The following is a 19,083-nucleotide window of genomic DNA, read 5'->3' on the forward strand; positions in this document are numbered from 1 at the left end:
AAGGTCTTGCTATAGTAAACTTTCTCCAAAGCCTTGATTCCTCTCGAGAGCCAGAAAATGTCATGCTCTCAAACTATTGTAGAAATATAGTGCATGAAAAGCCCAGCATCCCGTGACACATCATTATGGATTTTCAGTTGTTTTTTACTACAGCCTGAGAAACAGCTAGACTTTTCCCGGTTCAATCCCCAGTCCAGTCATTATAATAGGAACCACATCTTAGGCTTGGGATTTCAGGATGGACAAGATACTTAAGGACCGTTAAGTTATCGGTGGTGCAGGACATGTCTGCTCAGTATGACTTTGGGTTTTAACTGCAACATCACAGGGAGCGGAACCTGTGGACGCAACTACAACATCATGGACCTGTGGACGCAACTACAACATCATGGACCTGTGGACGCAACTACAACATCATGGACCTGTGGATGCAACTACAACATCATGGACCTGTGGACGCAACTACAACATCATGGACCTGTGGACGCAACTACAACATCATGGACCTGTGGACGCAACTACAACATCACAGACCTGTGGACGCAACTATAACATCATGGACCTGTGGACGCAACTACAACATCATGGACCTGTGGATGCAACTACAACATCATTGACCTGTGGACGCAACTACAACATCATGGACCTGTGGACGCAACTACAACATCATGGACCTGTGGACCCAACTACAACATCACAGGGAGCGGAACCTGTGGACGCAACTACAACATCACGGACCTGTGGACGCAACTACAACATCACGGACCTGTGGACGCAACTACAACATCACGGACCTGTGGACGCAACTACAACATCATGGACCTGTGGACGCAACTACAACATCATGGACCTGTGGACGCAACTACAACATCATGGACCTGTGGACGCAACTACAACATCACGGACCTGTGGACGCAACTACAACATCATGGACCTGTGGACGCAACTACAACATCATGGACCTGTGGACGCAACTACAACATCATGGACCTGTGGACCCAACTACAACATCATGGACCTGTGGACGCAACTACAACATCATGGACCTGTGGACGCAACTACAACATCATGGACCTGTGGACGCAACTACAACATCATGGACCTGTGGACCCAACTACAACATCATGGACCTGTGGACGCAACTACAACATCATGGACCTGTGGACCCAACTACAACATCATGGACCTGTGGACGCAAGTACAACATCATGGACCTGTGGACGCAACTACAACATCATGGACCTGTGGACGCAACTACAACATCATGGACCTGTGGACGCAACTACAACATCATGGACCTGTGGACGCAACTACAACATCATGGACCTGTGGACGCAACTACAACATCATGGACCTGTGGACGCAACTACAACATCATGGACCTGTGGACGCAACTACAACATCATGGACCTGTGGACGCAACTACAACATCATGGACCTGTGGACGCAACTACAACATCACAGGGAGCGGAACCAGTGGACGCAACTACAACATCATGGACCTGTGGACGCAACTACAACATCATGGACCTGTGGACGCAACTACAACATCATGGACCTGTGGACGCAACTACAACATCATGGACCTGTGGACGCAACTACAACATCATGGACCTGTGGACGCAACTACAACATCATGGACCTGTGGAAGCAACTACAACATCATGGACCTGTGTACGCAACTACAACATCACGACCTGTGGACGGAACTACAACATCACGACCTGTGGACGCAACTACAACATCATGGACCTGTGGACGCAACTACGACATCACGGACCTGTGGACGCAACTACAACATCATGGACCTGTGGACGCAACTACAACATCATGGACCTATGGATGCAACTACAACATCATGGACCTGTGGACACAACTACAACATCATGGACCTGTGGACGCAACTACAACATCATGGACCTGTGGACGCAACGTTTCAACAAACAACCTCTTAACATATTGACAACACACGCAGTCACCCATGAGGGTTTTTAACATGTTAATAGATGGACACAATCAGGTACAGGATTCAGACAACCTGATTGGTTATTAAAGCGTGTTGGTTGATTTTACGACGTCACACAAAATAAAGTCTTATTATTTCTGGGTACTTTGAGCTGAGACAAAAACGCGTTGGTCTGACATGCTGATGCCGTTTTCATCAATGGAGCATATAAAACTAATTTTTGTCTGTTGGAGCATCTAAAACAAATTTTTGCCTGTTGGAGCATCTAAAACTCTTTTTGTCAGTTGGAGCATCTAAAACACTTTTTGTCAGTTGGAGCATCTAAAACTCATTTTTGTCAGTTGGAGCATCTAAAACTCATTTTTGTCAGTTGGAGCATCTAAAACTCTTTTTGTCAGTTGGAGTATCTAAAACTATTTTTGTCGGTTGGAGCATCTAAAACTCTTTTTGTCTGTTGGAGCATCTAAAACTCTTTTTGTCTGTTGGAGCATCTAAAACTCTTTTTGTCAGTTGGAGCATCTAAAACTCTTTTTGTCGGTTGGAGCATCTAAAACTCTTTTTGTCGGTTGGAGCATCTAAAACTCTTTTTGTCGGTTGGAGCATCTAAAACTAATTTTGTCAGTTGTAGCATCTAAAACTAATTTTGTCAGTTGGAGCATCTAAAACTCTTTTTGTCAGTTGGAGCATCTAAAACTATTTTTGTCGGTTGAAAACAAATGTACTGGTGCTCAACAACCCCCAGGACATTTTAACATCAGCATCGCCATTGACGCAAAACAGTCCATTTCTAAACGCTTTCATTTCATTGTTTTTTTTGACCTGTGTGAGTAAACTATAGACACACTGTATAGAGATGGAGCATGTTCTGCCATTGTTAAAAAACGCAACCCATGTCTCTTGTTTAATATATAAGTAGAGTAGTATAATGTCTACAACATTATTGTGCCTCGCTGAGATGTGAACTGCACAAACAAGGGCTCTGTTCCAAGCTAATATACACTCTGTTTACACTCTGTAAGGGCTCTGTTCCTAGCTAATATACACTCTGTTTACACTCTGTAAGGGCTCTGTTCCTAGCTAATATACACTCTGTTTACACTCTGTAAGGGCTCTGTTCCTAGCTAATATACACTCTGTTTACACTCTGTAAGGGCTCTGTTCCTAGCTAATATACACTCTGTTTACACTCTGTAAGGGCTCTGTTCCTAGCTAATATACACTCTGTTTACACTCTGTAAGGGCTCTGTTCCTAGCTAATATACACTCTGTTTACACTCTGTAAGGGCTCTGTTCCTAGCTAATATACACTCTGTTTACACTCTGTAAGGGCTCTGTTCCAAGCAAATATACACTCTGTTTACACTCTGTAAGGGCTCTGTTCCTAGCTAATATACACTCTGTTTACACTCTGTAAGGGCTCTGTTCCTAGCTAATATACACTCTGTTTACACTCTGTAAGGGCTCTGTTCCTAGCTAATATACACTCTGTTTACACTCTGTAAGGGCTCTGTTCCTAGCTAATATACACTCTGTTTACACTCTGTAAGGGCTCTGTTCCTAGCTAATATACACTCTGTTTACACTCTGTAAGGGCTCTGTTCCTAGCTAATATACACTCTGTTTACACTCTGTAAGGGCTCTGTTCCTAGCTAATATACACTCTGTTTACACTCTGTAAGGGCTCTGTTCCAAGCTAATATACACTCTGTTTACACTCTGTTTACACTCTGTAAGGGCTCTGTTCCAAGCAAATATACACTCTGTTTACACTCTGTAAGAGCTCTGTTCCAAACTAATATACACTCTGTTTACACTCTGTAAGGGCTCTGTTCCAAGCTAATATACACTCTGTTTACACTCTGTTTACACTCTGTAAGGGCTCTGTTCCAAGCAAATATACACTCTGTTTACACTCTGTAAGGGCTCTGTTCCTAGCAAGTATACACTCTGTTTACACTCTGTAAGGGCTCTGTTCCTAGCTAATATACACTCTGTTTACACTCTGTTTACACTCTGTAAGGGCTCTGTTCCAAGCTAATATACACTCTGTTTACACTCTGTAAGAGCTCTGTTCCAAGCTAATATACACTCTGTTTACACTCTGTAAGAGCTCTGTTCCAAGCTAATATACACTCTGTTTACACTCTGTAAGGGCTCTGTTCCTAGCAAGTATACACTCTGTTTACACTCTGTTTACACAACGCTGTTGGATAGTCAATCTCTTTGACTTCTCTGAGGATTCTGGTCCGCTTGGTATTGATTTGTTAACCTTTGTTTAATCAGGGTAAAAATCCTTTGAGGTTAAAAATGATAAAGTGAGGAAGAGCTGAAAAGAAGCTGACTGACACAAACAGCAGGAAATACTGAATACTAATGTTATTGTAGTAGTTTAAAGGAGAATGAAATGGTCATGTAATTGGTTTGTGTGTGTGCCTGCTTGTATGCGTGTTTGTGTGTATGTGTGTGCGTGGTGTGTGTATCCTTCCCTGCAGGATCCCTCCCAACGTGCGTGACATAGTGTACTGTACAGGCGTGTCTCTGATGGATGAGGACGTGTGGGAGTTCATCTGGATGAAGTTCCACTCCACAACAGCCATCTCAGAGAAGAAGGTTCTCCTGGAGGCTCTGACCTGCAGCGACAATGGCTTCCTGCTCAACCGGTGAGTCATTTGTAACAGAACTTTATTGTTCCCTCACAGGGAAACAGAACTTTATTGTTCCTTCACATGGATACAACTTTCTGCTCAACCGGTGAGTCAATATTAAATAACTTTATTGATCCATCACATGAAATTTCACAACAGCTTTGTGCTCAACTGATGAGTAAACCACATTTAGCATCTCCTGGCTTCCACACATAGCCTACAAGCTGATGCAGTCCTTTGGAACATCTACATTTTATAAAGTCTAATAAATCAATGTGATACAGCCTGCAGCACCACAATAAATCCATTATTTTAGACGGGTCTAAAGAAACATGAAAAAATGTTTGTCTCTTTCAGAAGAACAGAGTAACATTCTCTTGTTGTCCTTATGATAGGCCCTGATCCATTTATTTTTATCTTAAAAAACTCCCTAATCCCTGCCGATGACAAGCATATCCATAATATGATGCAGCCACCTCCATTTGTATTCAGGACACAAAGTGCATTTCTCTGCCAAATATTTAACTATTATATAAAGTAATATTTAATTATTGCTTTAGTGTCTTATTGCAAACAGGAAGCATGTTTTGGAATATTTTTTTATTCTGTACAGGCTTCTTTCTGTGATTTAGGTCGGTATTGTGGCTTAACTATAATGTTGTTGATCCATCCTTAGTTTTCTCCTGTCACAGCCATTAAACTCTGTAACTGTTTTAAAGTCACCATTGGCCTCATGGTGAAATCCCTGAGCGGTTTCCTTCCTCTCTGGCAACTAAGTTAGGAAGGACGCCTGTGTCTTTGTAGTGACTGGATGTATTGATACACCATCCAAAGTGTAATTAATAACTTCACCAGGCTCAAAGGGATAATAAATGTTTTATTTTTTACTCATTTACCAATAGGTGCCCTTCTTTGCGAGGCATTGGAAAACCTCCCTAGTCTTTGTCGTTGAGTCTGTGCTTGAAATTCACAGCTCGACTGAGGGACCTTACAATTATCTGTATGTGTGGAGCACAGATATGGGGTAGTCATTAAAATATGGCTTTGTACAACATCAGTGCACACAGAGTGAGTCCATGCAACATATTATCTGACTTGTTAAGCACATTTTGACTCCTGAACTTATTCAGGCTTGCCTTAATTAGGGGTGGAATACTTTATTGACTCGAGACATTTCAGGTTTTCACATCTTTATTATTATTTTGTAAACATAATTCCACTTTGACATTACGGGGAATTGTTTGCAGACAAGTGACGCAACATCTAAATGTAATCCGTTTTAAATTCAGGCTGTAACTGAAACAAAATGTGGGGAAATGTCACGGCGTGTGTATCCTTTCTGAAGGCACTGTGTGTTCGTACAGTTACTATACAAGTTGAGTCACTGGGAGACGTTAGAGGCTCACCTAGACCTTCTATTTTCTATTGATATGAAGTATCTCTCATTTCAAACGTCCCTGTCCTTCGCCCATGTAACGGATGTGAAACGGCCCTGTCCTTCGCCCATGTAACGGATGTGAAACGGCCCTGTCCTTTGCCCATGTAACGGATGTGAAACGACCCTGTCCTTCGCCCATGTAACGGATGTGAAACGGCCCTGTCCTTCGCCCATGTAACGGATGTGAAACGGCCCTGTCCTTCGCCCATGTAACGGATGTGAAACGGCCCTGTCCTTCGCCCATGTAACGGATGTGAAACGACCCTGTCTTTCGCCCATGAAATGGATGTGAAATGTCTAGCTAGTTAGCGGTGGTGCGCGCTAATAGCGTTTCAATCGGTGACGTCACTTGCTCTGAGACCTTGAAGTAGTTCCACTTGCTCTGCAAGGGCCGTGGCTTTTGTGGAGCGATGGGTAACGATGCTTCGTGGGTGACTGATGTTGATGTGTGCGGAGGGGACGGCTTAAAGTTGTACTGTTACACCCACACAGTAGCCTTGAAACACTGCAGTGGATGGAAGAGTGTCTCTGTGTAGGGCTGTGTGTTTACTGACTATAACCCAGTGGTCTTGAAACACTGCAGTGGATGGAAGAGTGTCTCTGTGTAGGGATGTGTGTTTACTGACTATAACCCAGTGGTCTTGAAACACTGCAGTGGATGGAAGAGTGTCTCTGTGTAGGGCTGTGTGTTGACTGACTATACCCCAGTGGTCTTGGCCTCCCTGAAACCCTTGGAGGTTCAGTAGCTGGATGGTGGGACATTATGACGGACTCCAGTCCTTAGTAGAGAGTGGTGATTCCCAGTAACCCTGCAGGTAGAATCAGAGAGAACTATATACCATAGGATTTGACCTTTTAATACAGGTTAATACCAGGAACTAGAATACTGTACTATAGGATTTGACCTTTAGGTTAATACTAGGAACTAGAATACTGTACTGTAGGATTTGACCTTTAGGTTAATACCAGGAACTAGAATACTGTACTGTAGGATTTGACCTTTAGGTTAATACAAGGAACTAGAATACTGTACTGTAGGATTTGACCTTTAGGTTAATACCAGGAACTAGAATACTGTACTGTAGGATTTGACCTTTAGGTTAATACTAGGAACTAGAATACTGTACTGTAGGATTTGACCTTTAGGTTAATACCAGGAACTAGAATACTGTACTGTAGGATTTGACCTTTAGGTTAATACTAGGAACTAGAATACTGTACTGTAGGATTTGACCTTTAGGTTAATACCAGGAACTAGAATACTGTACTGTAGGATTTGACCTTTAGGTTAATACTAGGAACTAGAATACTGTACTGTAGGATTTGACCTTTAATACAGGTTAATATTGACTTTCCAATGTATCCAGGTTGAAGACCTCACCACGATGACTCACCAAGCTAGTTACAGTATGAGATGTGGAAGGACAGGCACTTCCTGATTTGAAGCGAGTCAATCTGAAACACACATAACCCTTGCTTTGTGTATCTAGTCCTCTGTCTACACTCGCATATAACTTCAGAATCAATGTATTGGGGCATTCGAAGGGGTATGCTAGTATGGACACATCATATTGGTACCCAGGTTTTGTCCGAGCACACTGAACAAGGCCCTCTCACTCACAGTACAACCCTCTAGAGTCCCCTATAGTGTCCGGGGGCCAGCTATATGAACACCAGAGAGGAGATTGCAGTAAGCATGACAGGGGCTAGCTGTATAGACACCAGAGAGGAGATTGCAGTAAGCATGACAGGGGCCAGCTGTATAGACACCAGAGATTGCAGTAAGCATGACAGGGGCCGCATGACAGGGGCCAGCTGTATAGACACCAGAGAGGAGATTGCAGTAAGCATGACAGGGGCCAGCTGTATAGACACCAGAGAGGAGATTGCAGTAAGCATGACAGGGGCCAGCTGTATAGACACCAGAGAGGAGATTGCAGTAAGCATGACAGGGGCCAGCTGTATAGACACCAGAGAGGAGATTGCAGTAAGCATGACAGGGGCCAGCTGTATAGACACCAGAGAGTAGATTGCAGTAAGCATGACAGGGGCCAGCTGTATAGACACCAGAGAGGAGATTGCAGTAAGCATGACAGGGGCCAGCTGTATAGACACCAGAGAGGAGATTGCAGTAAGCATGACAGGGGCCAGCTGTATAGACACCAGAGAGGAGATTGCAGTAAGCATGACAGGGGCCAGCTGTATAGACACCAGAGAGGAGATTGCAGTAAGCATGACAGGGGCCAGCTGTATAGACACCAGAGAGGAGATTGCAGTAAGCATGACAGGGGCCAGCTGTATAGACACCAGAGAGGAGATTGCAGTAAGCATGACAGGGTCCCAGCTGTATAGACACCAGAGAGGAGATTGCAGTAAGCATGACAGGGGCCAGCTGTATAGACACCAGAGAGGAGATTGCAGTAAGCATGACAGGGGCCAGCTGTATAGACACCAGAGAGGAGATTGCAGTAAGCATGACAGGGGCCAGCTGTATAGACACCAGATAGGAGATTGCAGTAAGCATGACAGGGCCAGCTGTATAGACACCAGAGAGGAGATTGCAGTAAGCATGACAGGGGCCAGCTGTATAGACACCAGAGAGGAGATTGCAGTAAGCATGACAGGGGCCAGCTGTATAGACACCAGAGAGGAGATTGTAGCAAGCATGACAGGGGCCAGCTGTATAGACACCAGAGAGGAGATTGCAGTAAACATGACAGGGGCCAGCTGTATAGACACCAGAGAGGAGATTGCAGTAAGCATGACAGGCTCCCAGCTGTATAGACACCAGAGAGGAGATTGCAGTAAACATGACAGGGGCCAGCTGTATAGACACCAGAGAGGAGATTGCAGTAAGCATGACAGGGGCCAGCTGTATAGACACCAGAGAGGAGATTGCAGTAAGCATGACAGGGGAGAGCTGTATAAACACCAGAGAGGAGATTGCAGTAAACATGACAGGGGCCAGCTGTATAGACACCAGAGAGGAGATTGCAGTAAACATGACAAGGGGCCAGCTGTATAGACACCAGAGAGGAGATTGCAGTAAACATGACAGGGGCCAGCTGTATAGACACCAGAGAGGAGATTGCAGTAAACATGACAGGGGCCAGCTGTATAGACACCAGAGAGGAGATTGCAGTAAACATGACAGGGGCCAGCTGTATAGACACCAGAGAGGAGATTGTAGCAAGCATGACAGGGGCCAGCTGTATAGACACCAGAGAGGAGATTGCAGTAAACATGACAGGGGCCAGCTGTATAGACACCAGAGAGGAGATTGCAGTAAGCATGACAGGCTCCCAGCTGTATAGACACCAGAGAGGAGATTGCAGTAAACATGACAGGGGCCAGCTGTATAGACACCAGAGAGGAGATTGCAGTAAGCATGACAGGGGCCAGCTGTATAGACACCAGAGAGGAGATTGCAGTAAGCATGACAGGGGAGAGCTGTATAAACACCAGAGAGGAGATTGCAGTAAACATGACAGGGGCCAGCTGTATAGACACCAGAGAGGAGATTGCAGTAAACATGACAAGGGGCCAGCTGTATAGACACCAGAGAGGAGATTGCAGTAAACATGACAGGGGCCAGCTGTATAGACACCAGAGAGGAGATTGCAGTAAACATGACAGGGGCCAGCTGTATAGACACCAGAGAGGAGATTGCAGTAAACATGACATGGGCCAGCTGTATAGACACCAGAGAGGAGATTGCAGTAAGCATGACAGGGGCCAGCTGTATAGACACCAGAGAGGAGATTGCATTAAGCATGACAGGGGCCAGCTGTATAGACACCAGAGAGGAGATTGCAGTAAACATGACAGGGGCCAGCTGTATAGACACCAGAGAGGAGATTGCAGTAAACATGACAGGGGCCAGCTGTATAGACACCAGAGAGGAGATTGCAGTAAACATGACAGGGGCCAGCTGTATAGACACCAGAGAGGAGATTGCAGTAAGCATGACAGGGGCCAGCTGTATAGACACCAGAGAGGAGATTGCAGTAAGCATGACAGGGGCCAGCTGTATAGACACCAGAGAGGAGATTGCAGTAAGCATGACAGGGGCCAGCTGTATAGACACCAGAGAGGAGATTGCAGTAAGCATGACAGGGGCCAGCTGTATAGACACCAGAGAGGAGATTGCAGTAAACATGACAGGGGCCAGCTGTATAGACACCAGAGAGGAGATTGCAGTAAACATGACAGGGGCCAGCTGTATAGACACCAGAGAGGAGATTGCAGTAAACATGACAGGGGCCAGCTGTATAGACACCAGAGAGGAGATTGCAGTAAGCATGACAGGGGAGAGCTGTATAGACACCAGAGAGGAGATTGCAGTAAACATGACAGGGGCCAGCTGTATAGACACCAGAGAGGAGATTGCAGTAAGCATGACAGGGGCCAGCTGTATAGACACCAGAGAGGAGATTGCAGTAAGCATGACAGGGGCCAGCTGTATAGACACCAGAGAGGAGATTGCAGTAAGCATGACAGGGGCCAGCTGTATAGACACCAGAGAGGAGATTGCAGTAAACATGACAGGGGCCAGCTGTATAGACACCAGAGAGGAGATTGCAGTAAGCATGACAGGGGAGAGCTGTATAGACACCAGAGAGGAGATTGCAGTAAACATGACAGGGGCCAGCTGTATAGACACCAGAGAGGAGATTGCAGTAAGCATGACAGGGGAGAGCTGTATAGACACCAGAGAGGAGATTGCAGTAAACATGACAGGGGCCAGCTGTATAGACACCAGAGAGGAGATTGCAGTAAGCATGACAGGGGCCAGCTGTATAGACACCAGAGAGGAGATTGCAGTAAACATGACAGGGGCCAGCTGTATAGACACCAGAGAGGAGATTGCAGTAAACATGACAGGGGCCAGCTGTATAGACACCAGAGAGGAGATTGCAGTAAACATGACAGGGGCCAGCTGTATAGACACCAGAGAGGAGACTGCAGTAAACATGACAGGGGCCAGCTGTATAGACACCAGAGAGGAGATTGCAGTAAACATGACATGTGGATTTTCAGGAAGGAGGGTAGTTAGTATGTAAAGTGGTTGTCAGGGCGATGAGAGTAGAATTCGTGGTTTATAATCCCTGCAGGTCTCCGTGATCCATCACTCATCGATCAGAAGTAAACCAGACGATCGCATGCCACTTGACAACAATCCTAAATCTGATCATAGGAATTTACAGCTATTATCCGCGGTTTAAAAACACATTTACTAAATGCGTCTCTCTCGGTTATCTTTTCCTGGCAACTTGTGTCATCTGGGACTAATGAAGATGCCTGGAGAGAAAACAGTGATAATAGCCAGAATCCGTATTACCATAACTGTGTTTCGGAAAGGAGGAGAACAAGGGGCATTAGTTCGCAGGCTGTGGAACAGAGAGTAGAGAATCTGGACACATTGTGCCAGACAGGCCAGGGAGACAGAAGGCAGGAGACACACCAACAAGCTCTACAGCTAATTAGTATGAGTCACGGTCCTGCGGAAGGGTATTGGCATGCCTGAGGAGAGTTAGAGGAGTGTGTGTGGTGAGGTGGGGTGGGGGGGGGGCTGGAGGAGCTTGTGCTACGTGCCAAGGCACCCTCTCCTAATGTGTGTCAACGCTGAATAAAATGCCACACGCCTATAAAACGCCAAGGCATGCGCCTCACCCCGTCACCAGTGTGTGTGTGTGTGTGTGTGTGTGTGTGTGTGTGTGCATGCGTTCGTGCGCGCGTGTGTGTGTACGTGTGTGTGTACGTGTGTATGCATGCGTTCGTGCGTGTGCGTGTGTGTGTGTTTGTGTGTGTGTTTGTGTGTGTACGTGTGTGTGTGTGTGTGTGTACGTGTACGTGTACGTGTGTGTGTGTGTGTGTGTGTGCGTGTGTGACACTTGCCATTGCGCCCTCTCACCCCTCTACCATTGTAATCCAGGCAGGGCAGAATAAAAGGCAGAGCATGTGTAGCAGCTGTGATCCCGTCCCTCTGAGACCTGGGGAAAACAGTGAGTCTGTTACGCTCCACAGGACCAGGAAGAAGCTACCTAGCAGAGGATGAAGCTGCTGGAGCTTTAGGGGCTTAATTGAATGGACTGAATCATTTACTTTACAATGTACCGAGGCTGTGTCACAAATGGCTCCCGAGTAGAAGCGGGAATGTAGTCTCTCTCAGAATCAATGATTATAAGGCTTTATTAAGGCACACTTGAATTTCACACCACATGCACTACTGAAGGTTGAAAATAAAACCCATGTCTGTGATTCGATCAGTGTGTGTGTGTGTGTGTGTGTGTGTCCGTGCCTGCTTGCTTGTTTTCAGGGGGGTTATCTTAGGCACGTAAGTGATACTCCATCTACAGACAAGAGAACTGAACAGGATAGACAAGATATGCCTTCCAGCTCCCCGCTCGGCTCCGAGGCTCCGAGGCTCAGGGGCTCTGAGGCTCTGGGGCTCTGAGGCTCTGGGGCTCTGGGGCTCTGGGGCTCTGGGGCTCTGAGGCTCTGAGGCTCTGAGGCTCTGAGGCTCTGAGGCTCTGGGGCTCTGAGGCACTGGGGCTCTGAGGCTCTGATACTCTGAGGCTCTGAGGCTCTGAGGCTCTGAGGCTCTGAGGCTGGAATAGATGGGCCCTGCATTTAGTATTGATTTCTGTCTCCTCTGCACCCTTGGACTAAATTGTATCCTTCTCCTCAATGTTTTTATTAATGCATGATGTGATGTCAGCGCTGGATAAACCCTGCTTGCCCTGATAGACCATGTTCAGCCTGCTCTAAAACGAGGTGATCTCAGAGCTGGATAAACCCTGCCTTCCCTGATAGACCATGTTCAGCCTGCTCTAAAACGAGGTGATCTCAGAGCTGGATAAACCCTGCCTTCCCTGATAGACCATGTTCAGCCTGCTCTACAACGAGGTGATCTCAGAGCTGGATAAACCCTGCCTTCCCTGATAGACCATGTTCAGCCTGCTCTACAACGAGGTGATCTCAGAGCTGGATAAACCCTGCCTGCCCTGATAGACCATGTTCAGCCTGCTCTACAACGAGGTGATCTCAGAGCTGGATAAACCCTGCCTTCCCTGATAGACCATGTTCAGCCTGCTCTACAACGAGGTGATCTCAGAGCTGGATAAACCCTGCCTTCCCTGATAGACCATGTTCAGCCTGCTCTAAAACGAGGTGATCTCAGAGCTGGATAAACCCTGCCTTCCCTGATAGACCATGTTCAGCCTGCTCTACAACGAGGTGATCTCAGAGCTGGATAAACCCTGCCTTCCCTGATAGACCATGTTCAGCCTGCTCTACAACGAGGTGATCTCAGAGCTGGATAAACCCTGCCTGCCCTGATAGACCATGTTCAGCCTGCTCTACAACGAGGTGATCTCAGAGCTGGATAAACCCTGCCTTCCCTGATAGACCATGTTCAGCCTGCTCTACAACGAGGTGATCTCAGCGCTGGATAAACCCTACCTGCCCTGATAGACCATGTTCAGCCTGCTCTACAACGAGGTGATCTCAGAGCTGGATAAACCCTGCCTGCCCTGATAGACCATGTTCAGCCTGCTCTACAACGAGGTGATCTCAGAGCTGGATAAACCCTGCCTTCCCTGATAGACCATGTTCAGCCTGCTCTAAAACGAGGTGATCTCAGAGCTGGATAAACCCTGCCTTCCCTGATAGACCATGTTCAGCCTGCTCTACAACGAGGTGATCTCAGAGCTGGATAAACCCTGCCTGCCCTGATAGACCATGTTCAGCCTGCTCTACAACGAGGTGATCTCAGAGCTGGATAAACCCTGCCTGCCCTGATAGACCATGTTCAGCCTGCTCTACAACGAGGTGATCTCAGCACAGCTCCGGCGGCAACCTTTTACACTCCCAGAAGACTCAGAAAGACTAAATAATTTCCTGTGTGTGAGGGACCATTTTATTTGATGTAGTCTGGCTGGGTCGGTTGGGTCGGCAAGGGGAAATAAGTTATGCTGTAGCGGTGTGTGAGCTGCTGGGGATTTGTGGATGGTGTTGCAACATGTGCTCAAAAATCTGTGTTCGGAAACTTAGAGAAACTAACAGGAACTTAATGTTCCATCTCCACAGGGCTTTCTGTGTTATTTACACATTATAGCTGTGAGAACAGGAAACAGAGTAGAATGATAACTGGATACAGGAGACCCGTCTCCCAAAACAGCTGACCAGGCGGGTACAGAAGACCCGTCTCCCAAACGGCTGACCAGGCGGGTACAGAAGACCCGTCACCCAAACAGCTGACCAGGCGGGTACAGGAGACCCGTCTCCCAAACGGCTGACCAGGCGGGTACAGGAGACCCGTCTCCCAAACGGCTGACCAGGCGGGTACAGGAGACCCGTCTCCCAAACAGCTGACCAGGCGGGTACAGGAGACCCGTCTCCCAAATGGCTGACCAGGCGGGTACAGGAGACCCGTCTCCCAATCGTCTGGAAAAACGGATACAGGAGTCCCATCTCCCAAACATCTGGAAAGACGGATACAGCAGTCCCATCTCCCAAACATCTGGAAAAACGGATACAGCAGTCCCATCTCCCAAACATCTGGAAAAACGGATACAGGAGTCCCATCTCCCAAACATCTGGAAAGACGGATACAGCAGTCCCATCTCCCAAACATCTGGAAAAACGGATACAGGAGTCCCATCTCCCGATCGTCTGGAAAGACTGATGAAGGCAGGAACTGATAACTGACTGAATTGTATGCACTGACTAGTGACTGAAAGGTCCATGTAAATGTAGGATGATGACTGAGTATCCAGTGTGAATGCCGGTGTGAATGGGAATCACGACAGTTAAGAATAGAATACAGATCACTTATCAAAAGAGGTCCGACACGAGTTGGATTCTACACGGAATACATTGCTGTTTGCTGTGTGGGTTTCACACTTCGAAAGTGTATCTGTTCACTAAAGCGTTAGATTGATTTACAACTGAGGACTGGAGCTCTCACATAGAGTATGTTGAGCCATTTGAATACGGAGGCAATTGCTCTTCCTCTAAACAAACGTCTTGGTGTTTTAGAAGTCTGTTGCATAAGCCCGTTGGTGAGGTATAAAACTACATCGTCCTATCAGTTCAAGAGCACAGAGTAAAATGGTGAAGAGAAACAGGATATATATACTGTATATATGTATCAGAACAGAAGACGTGTGAGTTGCTGGCGAACCAAGGTGCTGCTGTTACCCTCCCTGCCTGTAAAATGGTGAAGAGAAACAAGATATATGTATATATATATCAGAACAGAAGACGTGTGAGTTGCTGGTGAACCAAGATGATGCTGTTACCCTCCCTGCCTGTAAAATGCAAATTGGAAACGTATACACCGTGGCGCTGTCTTTCTCTGTAATATCATTTCCTGTTGCCTGCTTGACATTTTAGCCTCATTTGCATAACCGGCGATATCTACATTTGATACGGTCTCATCAGCTTCATGCTTTCTGAGGCTGCAGATACATGGTATTAAAACTGTATTTTTGGTCATTGAATTTAAACATTCTCCTCCAGACTGAGTCTGTCTTAATGTGTTTCTATTTCTACGTTCTCCTCCAGACTGAGTCTGTCTTAAATGTGTTTCTATTTCTACGTTCTCCTCTAGACTGAGTCTGTCTTAATGTGTTTCTATTTCTACGTTTTCCTCCAGACTGAGTCTGTCTTAATGTGTTTCTATTTCTATGTTCTCCTCCAGACTGAGTCTGTCTTAATGTGTTTCTATTTCTATGTTCTCCTCCAGACTGAGTCTGTCTTATTGTGTTTCTATTTCTACGTTCTCCTCCAGACTGAGTCTGTCTTAAATGTGTTTCTATTTCTACGTTCTCCTCCAGACTGAGTCTGTCTTAAATGTGTTTCTATTTCTACGTTCTCCTCTAGACTGAGTCTGTCTTAATGTGTTTCTATTTCTACGTTTTCCTCCAGACTGAGTCTGTCTTAATGTGTTTCTATTTCTATGTTCTCCTCCAGACTGAGTCTGTCTTAATGTGTTTCTATTTCTATGTTCTCCTCCAGACTGAGTCTGTCTTAATGTGTTTCTATTTCTACGTTCTCCTCCAGACTGAGTCTGTCTTAAATGTGTTTCTATTTCTACGTTCTCCTCCAGACTGAGTCTGTCTTAAATGTGTTTCTATTTCTACGTTCTCCTCTAGACTGAGTCTGTCTTAATGTGTTTCTATTTCTACGTTCTCCTCCAGACTGAGTCTGTCTTAATGTGTCTCTTTATTTACTAGTTTAATAGCAGAAGTGGATCACCTCAGCCAGGAATCTTGTTCTCACACTGGATGTTGATAGTGATGTTGAAAGCTCTATGGCCTGACTGTGTTTATTGTGACTGCTGACATGAAATACATTATCCATGTTATACTTTCACTGGCAGAAGACTGTATCAGTCAGATTACTGCTGAACTACATTACCCAAAGATGGAATCAGTCAGATTACTGCTGAACTACATTACCCAAAGATGGAATCAGTCAGATTACTGCTGAACTACATTACCCAAAGACTTTATCAGTCAGATTCCTGCTGAACTACATTACCCAAAGACTTTATCAGTCAGATTACTGCTGGACAACATTACCCAAACCCAAAGACTTTATCAGTCAGATTACTGCTGGAATACATTACCCAGAGACTTTATCAGTCAGATTACTCCTGAACTACAATACCCAAAGAGTTTATCAGTCAGATTACTGCTGAACTACATTACCCAATTACTTTATCAATCAGATTACTGATGAACTACATTACCCACAGAGTACTTTAAACTTCTGAATTTAGTAAGAGGTGACCATGTTTTATTGTACTTTTTGTATTCACACCAGATGTACCATTGTAAGGATGATTCCCTAAATAAACAGTGCCCTGTATGAGGACAATAATATACACTCTTTTATTCACAGTCCTTCTTCTTCTTACCCTCCAGGCTGCTGAATCTTTCTCTGAGCTCAGATCTGGTCCCAGATCAAGATGTCATCGATGTCATCATCCACGTGGGAAGGAACCCGCATGGAAGACACTTAGCCTGGAGGTACTTCAGGGAGAAGTGGGACATCTTGAATTCACGGTAAGAGATTCAAGGCCTCAGAGACTGTAATATGTGTGACTTGTGTACTAACGTTCCTGTGTTGCCATAGTGATGTATTATAGTGTTTCTGTGTTTTCGGTAGTGTGATTTGTGTAGTAATGTTCCTGTGTTTCCATAGTGAAGCATTATAGTCTTCATGTGTTTCCATAGTGATGTATTATAGTGTTCCTGTGTTTCCATAGTGATGTATTATAGTGTTCCTGTGTTTCCATAGTGATGTATTATAGTGTTCCTGTGTTTCCATAGTGATGTATTATAGTGTTCCTGTGTTTCCATAGTGATGTATTATAGTGTTCCTGTGTTTCCATAGTGATGCATTATAGTGTTCCTGTGTTTCCATAGTGATGTATTATAGTGTTCCTGTGTTTCCATAGTGATGTATTATAGTATTCCTGTGTTTCCATAGTGATGTATTATAGTGTTCCTGTGTTTCCATAGTGATGTATTATAGTGTTCCTGTGTTTCCATAGTGATGTATTATAGTGTTCCTGTGTTTCCATAGTGATGTATTATAGTGTTCCTGTGTTTCCATAGTGATGTATTATAGTGTTCCTGTGTTTCCATAGTAATGTATTATAGTGTTCCTGTTGTTGCCATAGTGATGTATTATAGTGTTCCTGTTGTTGCCATAGTGATGTATTATAGTGTTCTTGTTGTTGCCATAGTGATGTATTTTAGTGTTCATGTTGCTGCCATAGTGATGTATTATAGTGTTCCTGTTGTTGCCATAGTGATGTATTATAGTGTTCTTGTTGTTGCCATAGTGATGTATTTTAGTGTTCCTGTTGTTGCCATAGTGATGTATTATAGTGTATTGTGTTTGTGTATTGGTAGGTTGACTTCACAAAATGAATATAAATGTACATGGACAATGAAGTAGATATTATTGCATCGTATGTATGTCAGATATATCTTACAGTAAATTATTTATAGTTATATGTCATATATGTTTGAATAATTCAGTGATTATTTTGCATTCTAGTTTACGGGATATATTTGGGATGGGATCTATTGGACCATTTGGGATCTATTTAACCATTTGTAAACAAATTCGCATACAGTACTGTACTTGTGGATTTTGTAGAGTATCATTAAAATTGTGTTGTGATTTCAGTTGTGGTTTCAAGACGATACATACTTGATGCAAACTCGATTCCAGATAGTGTCGAAGTGTGATGGTTGATCTTCCCCCAGAGCTCTTTGGGACTGTGTTCAGCGAAGCCCGAGTAGAACAACAGTGTTTGTAAAAGCCTTTCTTCACAAACCCTCTGCTCTCCATGTTTAGGTACGGAGAGGCCTTATTCATGACTTCTAAGCTCATCAGTGGGGTGACTGAATTCCTAAACACAGAGACGGAGCTGAATGAGGTACGTTTATTTATTAAGGTTCACTCAGGTGTCCCAGTCTTCAGTAACACACTGAGGATGGCGCATTGTATGATGTGTTATATTTAACGACATTGTAAATGACACTTTAAAAAAAAAAGTGAAATAAATCTGAATATATGCCAACTTTGGGATTTTGGCCTTTAAATAGCAGTATGATTATTACAGGTACATGCCATTTACTATTCTGTCCTGCTCCATTAAATTGTCTTTGACAGTCTGGTACAGAGTCTCCTTTAAATTCCAACGTTCTCTAAAACCATAACCTTTATTTCTCACCACAAAGTAATAGTTTCTTTTTTTTTAAGTAATAGTGTTTTTCCTCACTGATCAGTGGGCATCAGTACCAGTCCAGTAATCCCATCTGACAGAACCATAGAGAAGAGACCTAAACCTTAAAGGGATGTTTTATACTGTACGGGTTTTTTGTTTGTTATTTGTTCTCTGCAGTCGCTAATTGGCAAAAAAAAAAAAAAAAAAAAAAAAAAAAAAAGCTTTTCTGAAGTTCTGAACTTCAAAGAAACTTCCTGTTTGTTTTTGTGTCTGGGAGTAA

General features: G+C 44.7%; 1 protein-coding gene across 1 annotated transcript in view; it reads left to right on the forward strand.

Annotated features, from left to right (window-relative positions):
* The window catches only part of LOC135515572 (thyrotropin-releasing hormone-degrading ectoenzyme-like), a 484,406-nt gene that overhangs the window by 458,775 nt on the left and 6,548 nt on the right, over nucleotides 1-19,083 (forward strand). Inside the window, exons 16-18 of the mRNA XM_064939193.1 lie at nucleotides 4,459-4,626; nucleotides 16,984-17,124; nucleotides 18,431-18,512. Coding sequence (XP_064795265.1) covers nucleotides 4,459-4,626; nucleotides 16,984-17,124; nucleotides 18,431-18,512 — 391 coding nt within the window. The remainder of the gene's footprint in view (nucleotides 1-4,458; nucleotides 4,627-16,983; nucleotides 17,125-18,430; nucleotides 18,513-19,083) is intronic.

This window comes from Oncorhynchus masou, chromosome 27 (assembly GCF_036934945.1).
Source record: "Oncorhynchus masou masou isolate Uvic2021 chromosome 27, UVic_Omas_1.1, whole genome shotgun sequence".
NCBI classification, from domain to species: Eukaryota; Metazoa; Chordata; class Actinopteri; order Salmoniformes; family Salmonidae; genus Oncorhynchus; species Oncorhynchus masou.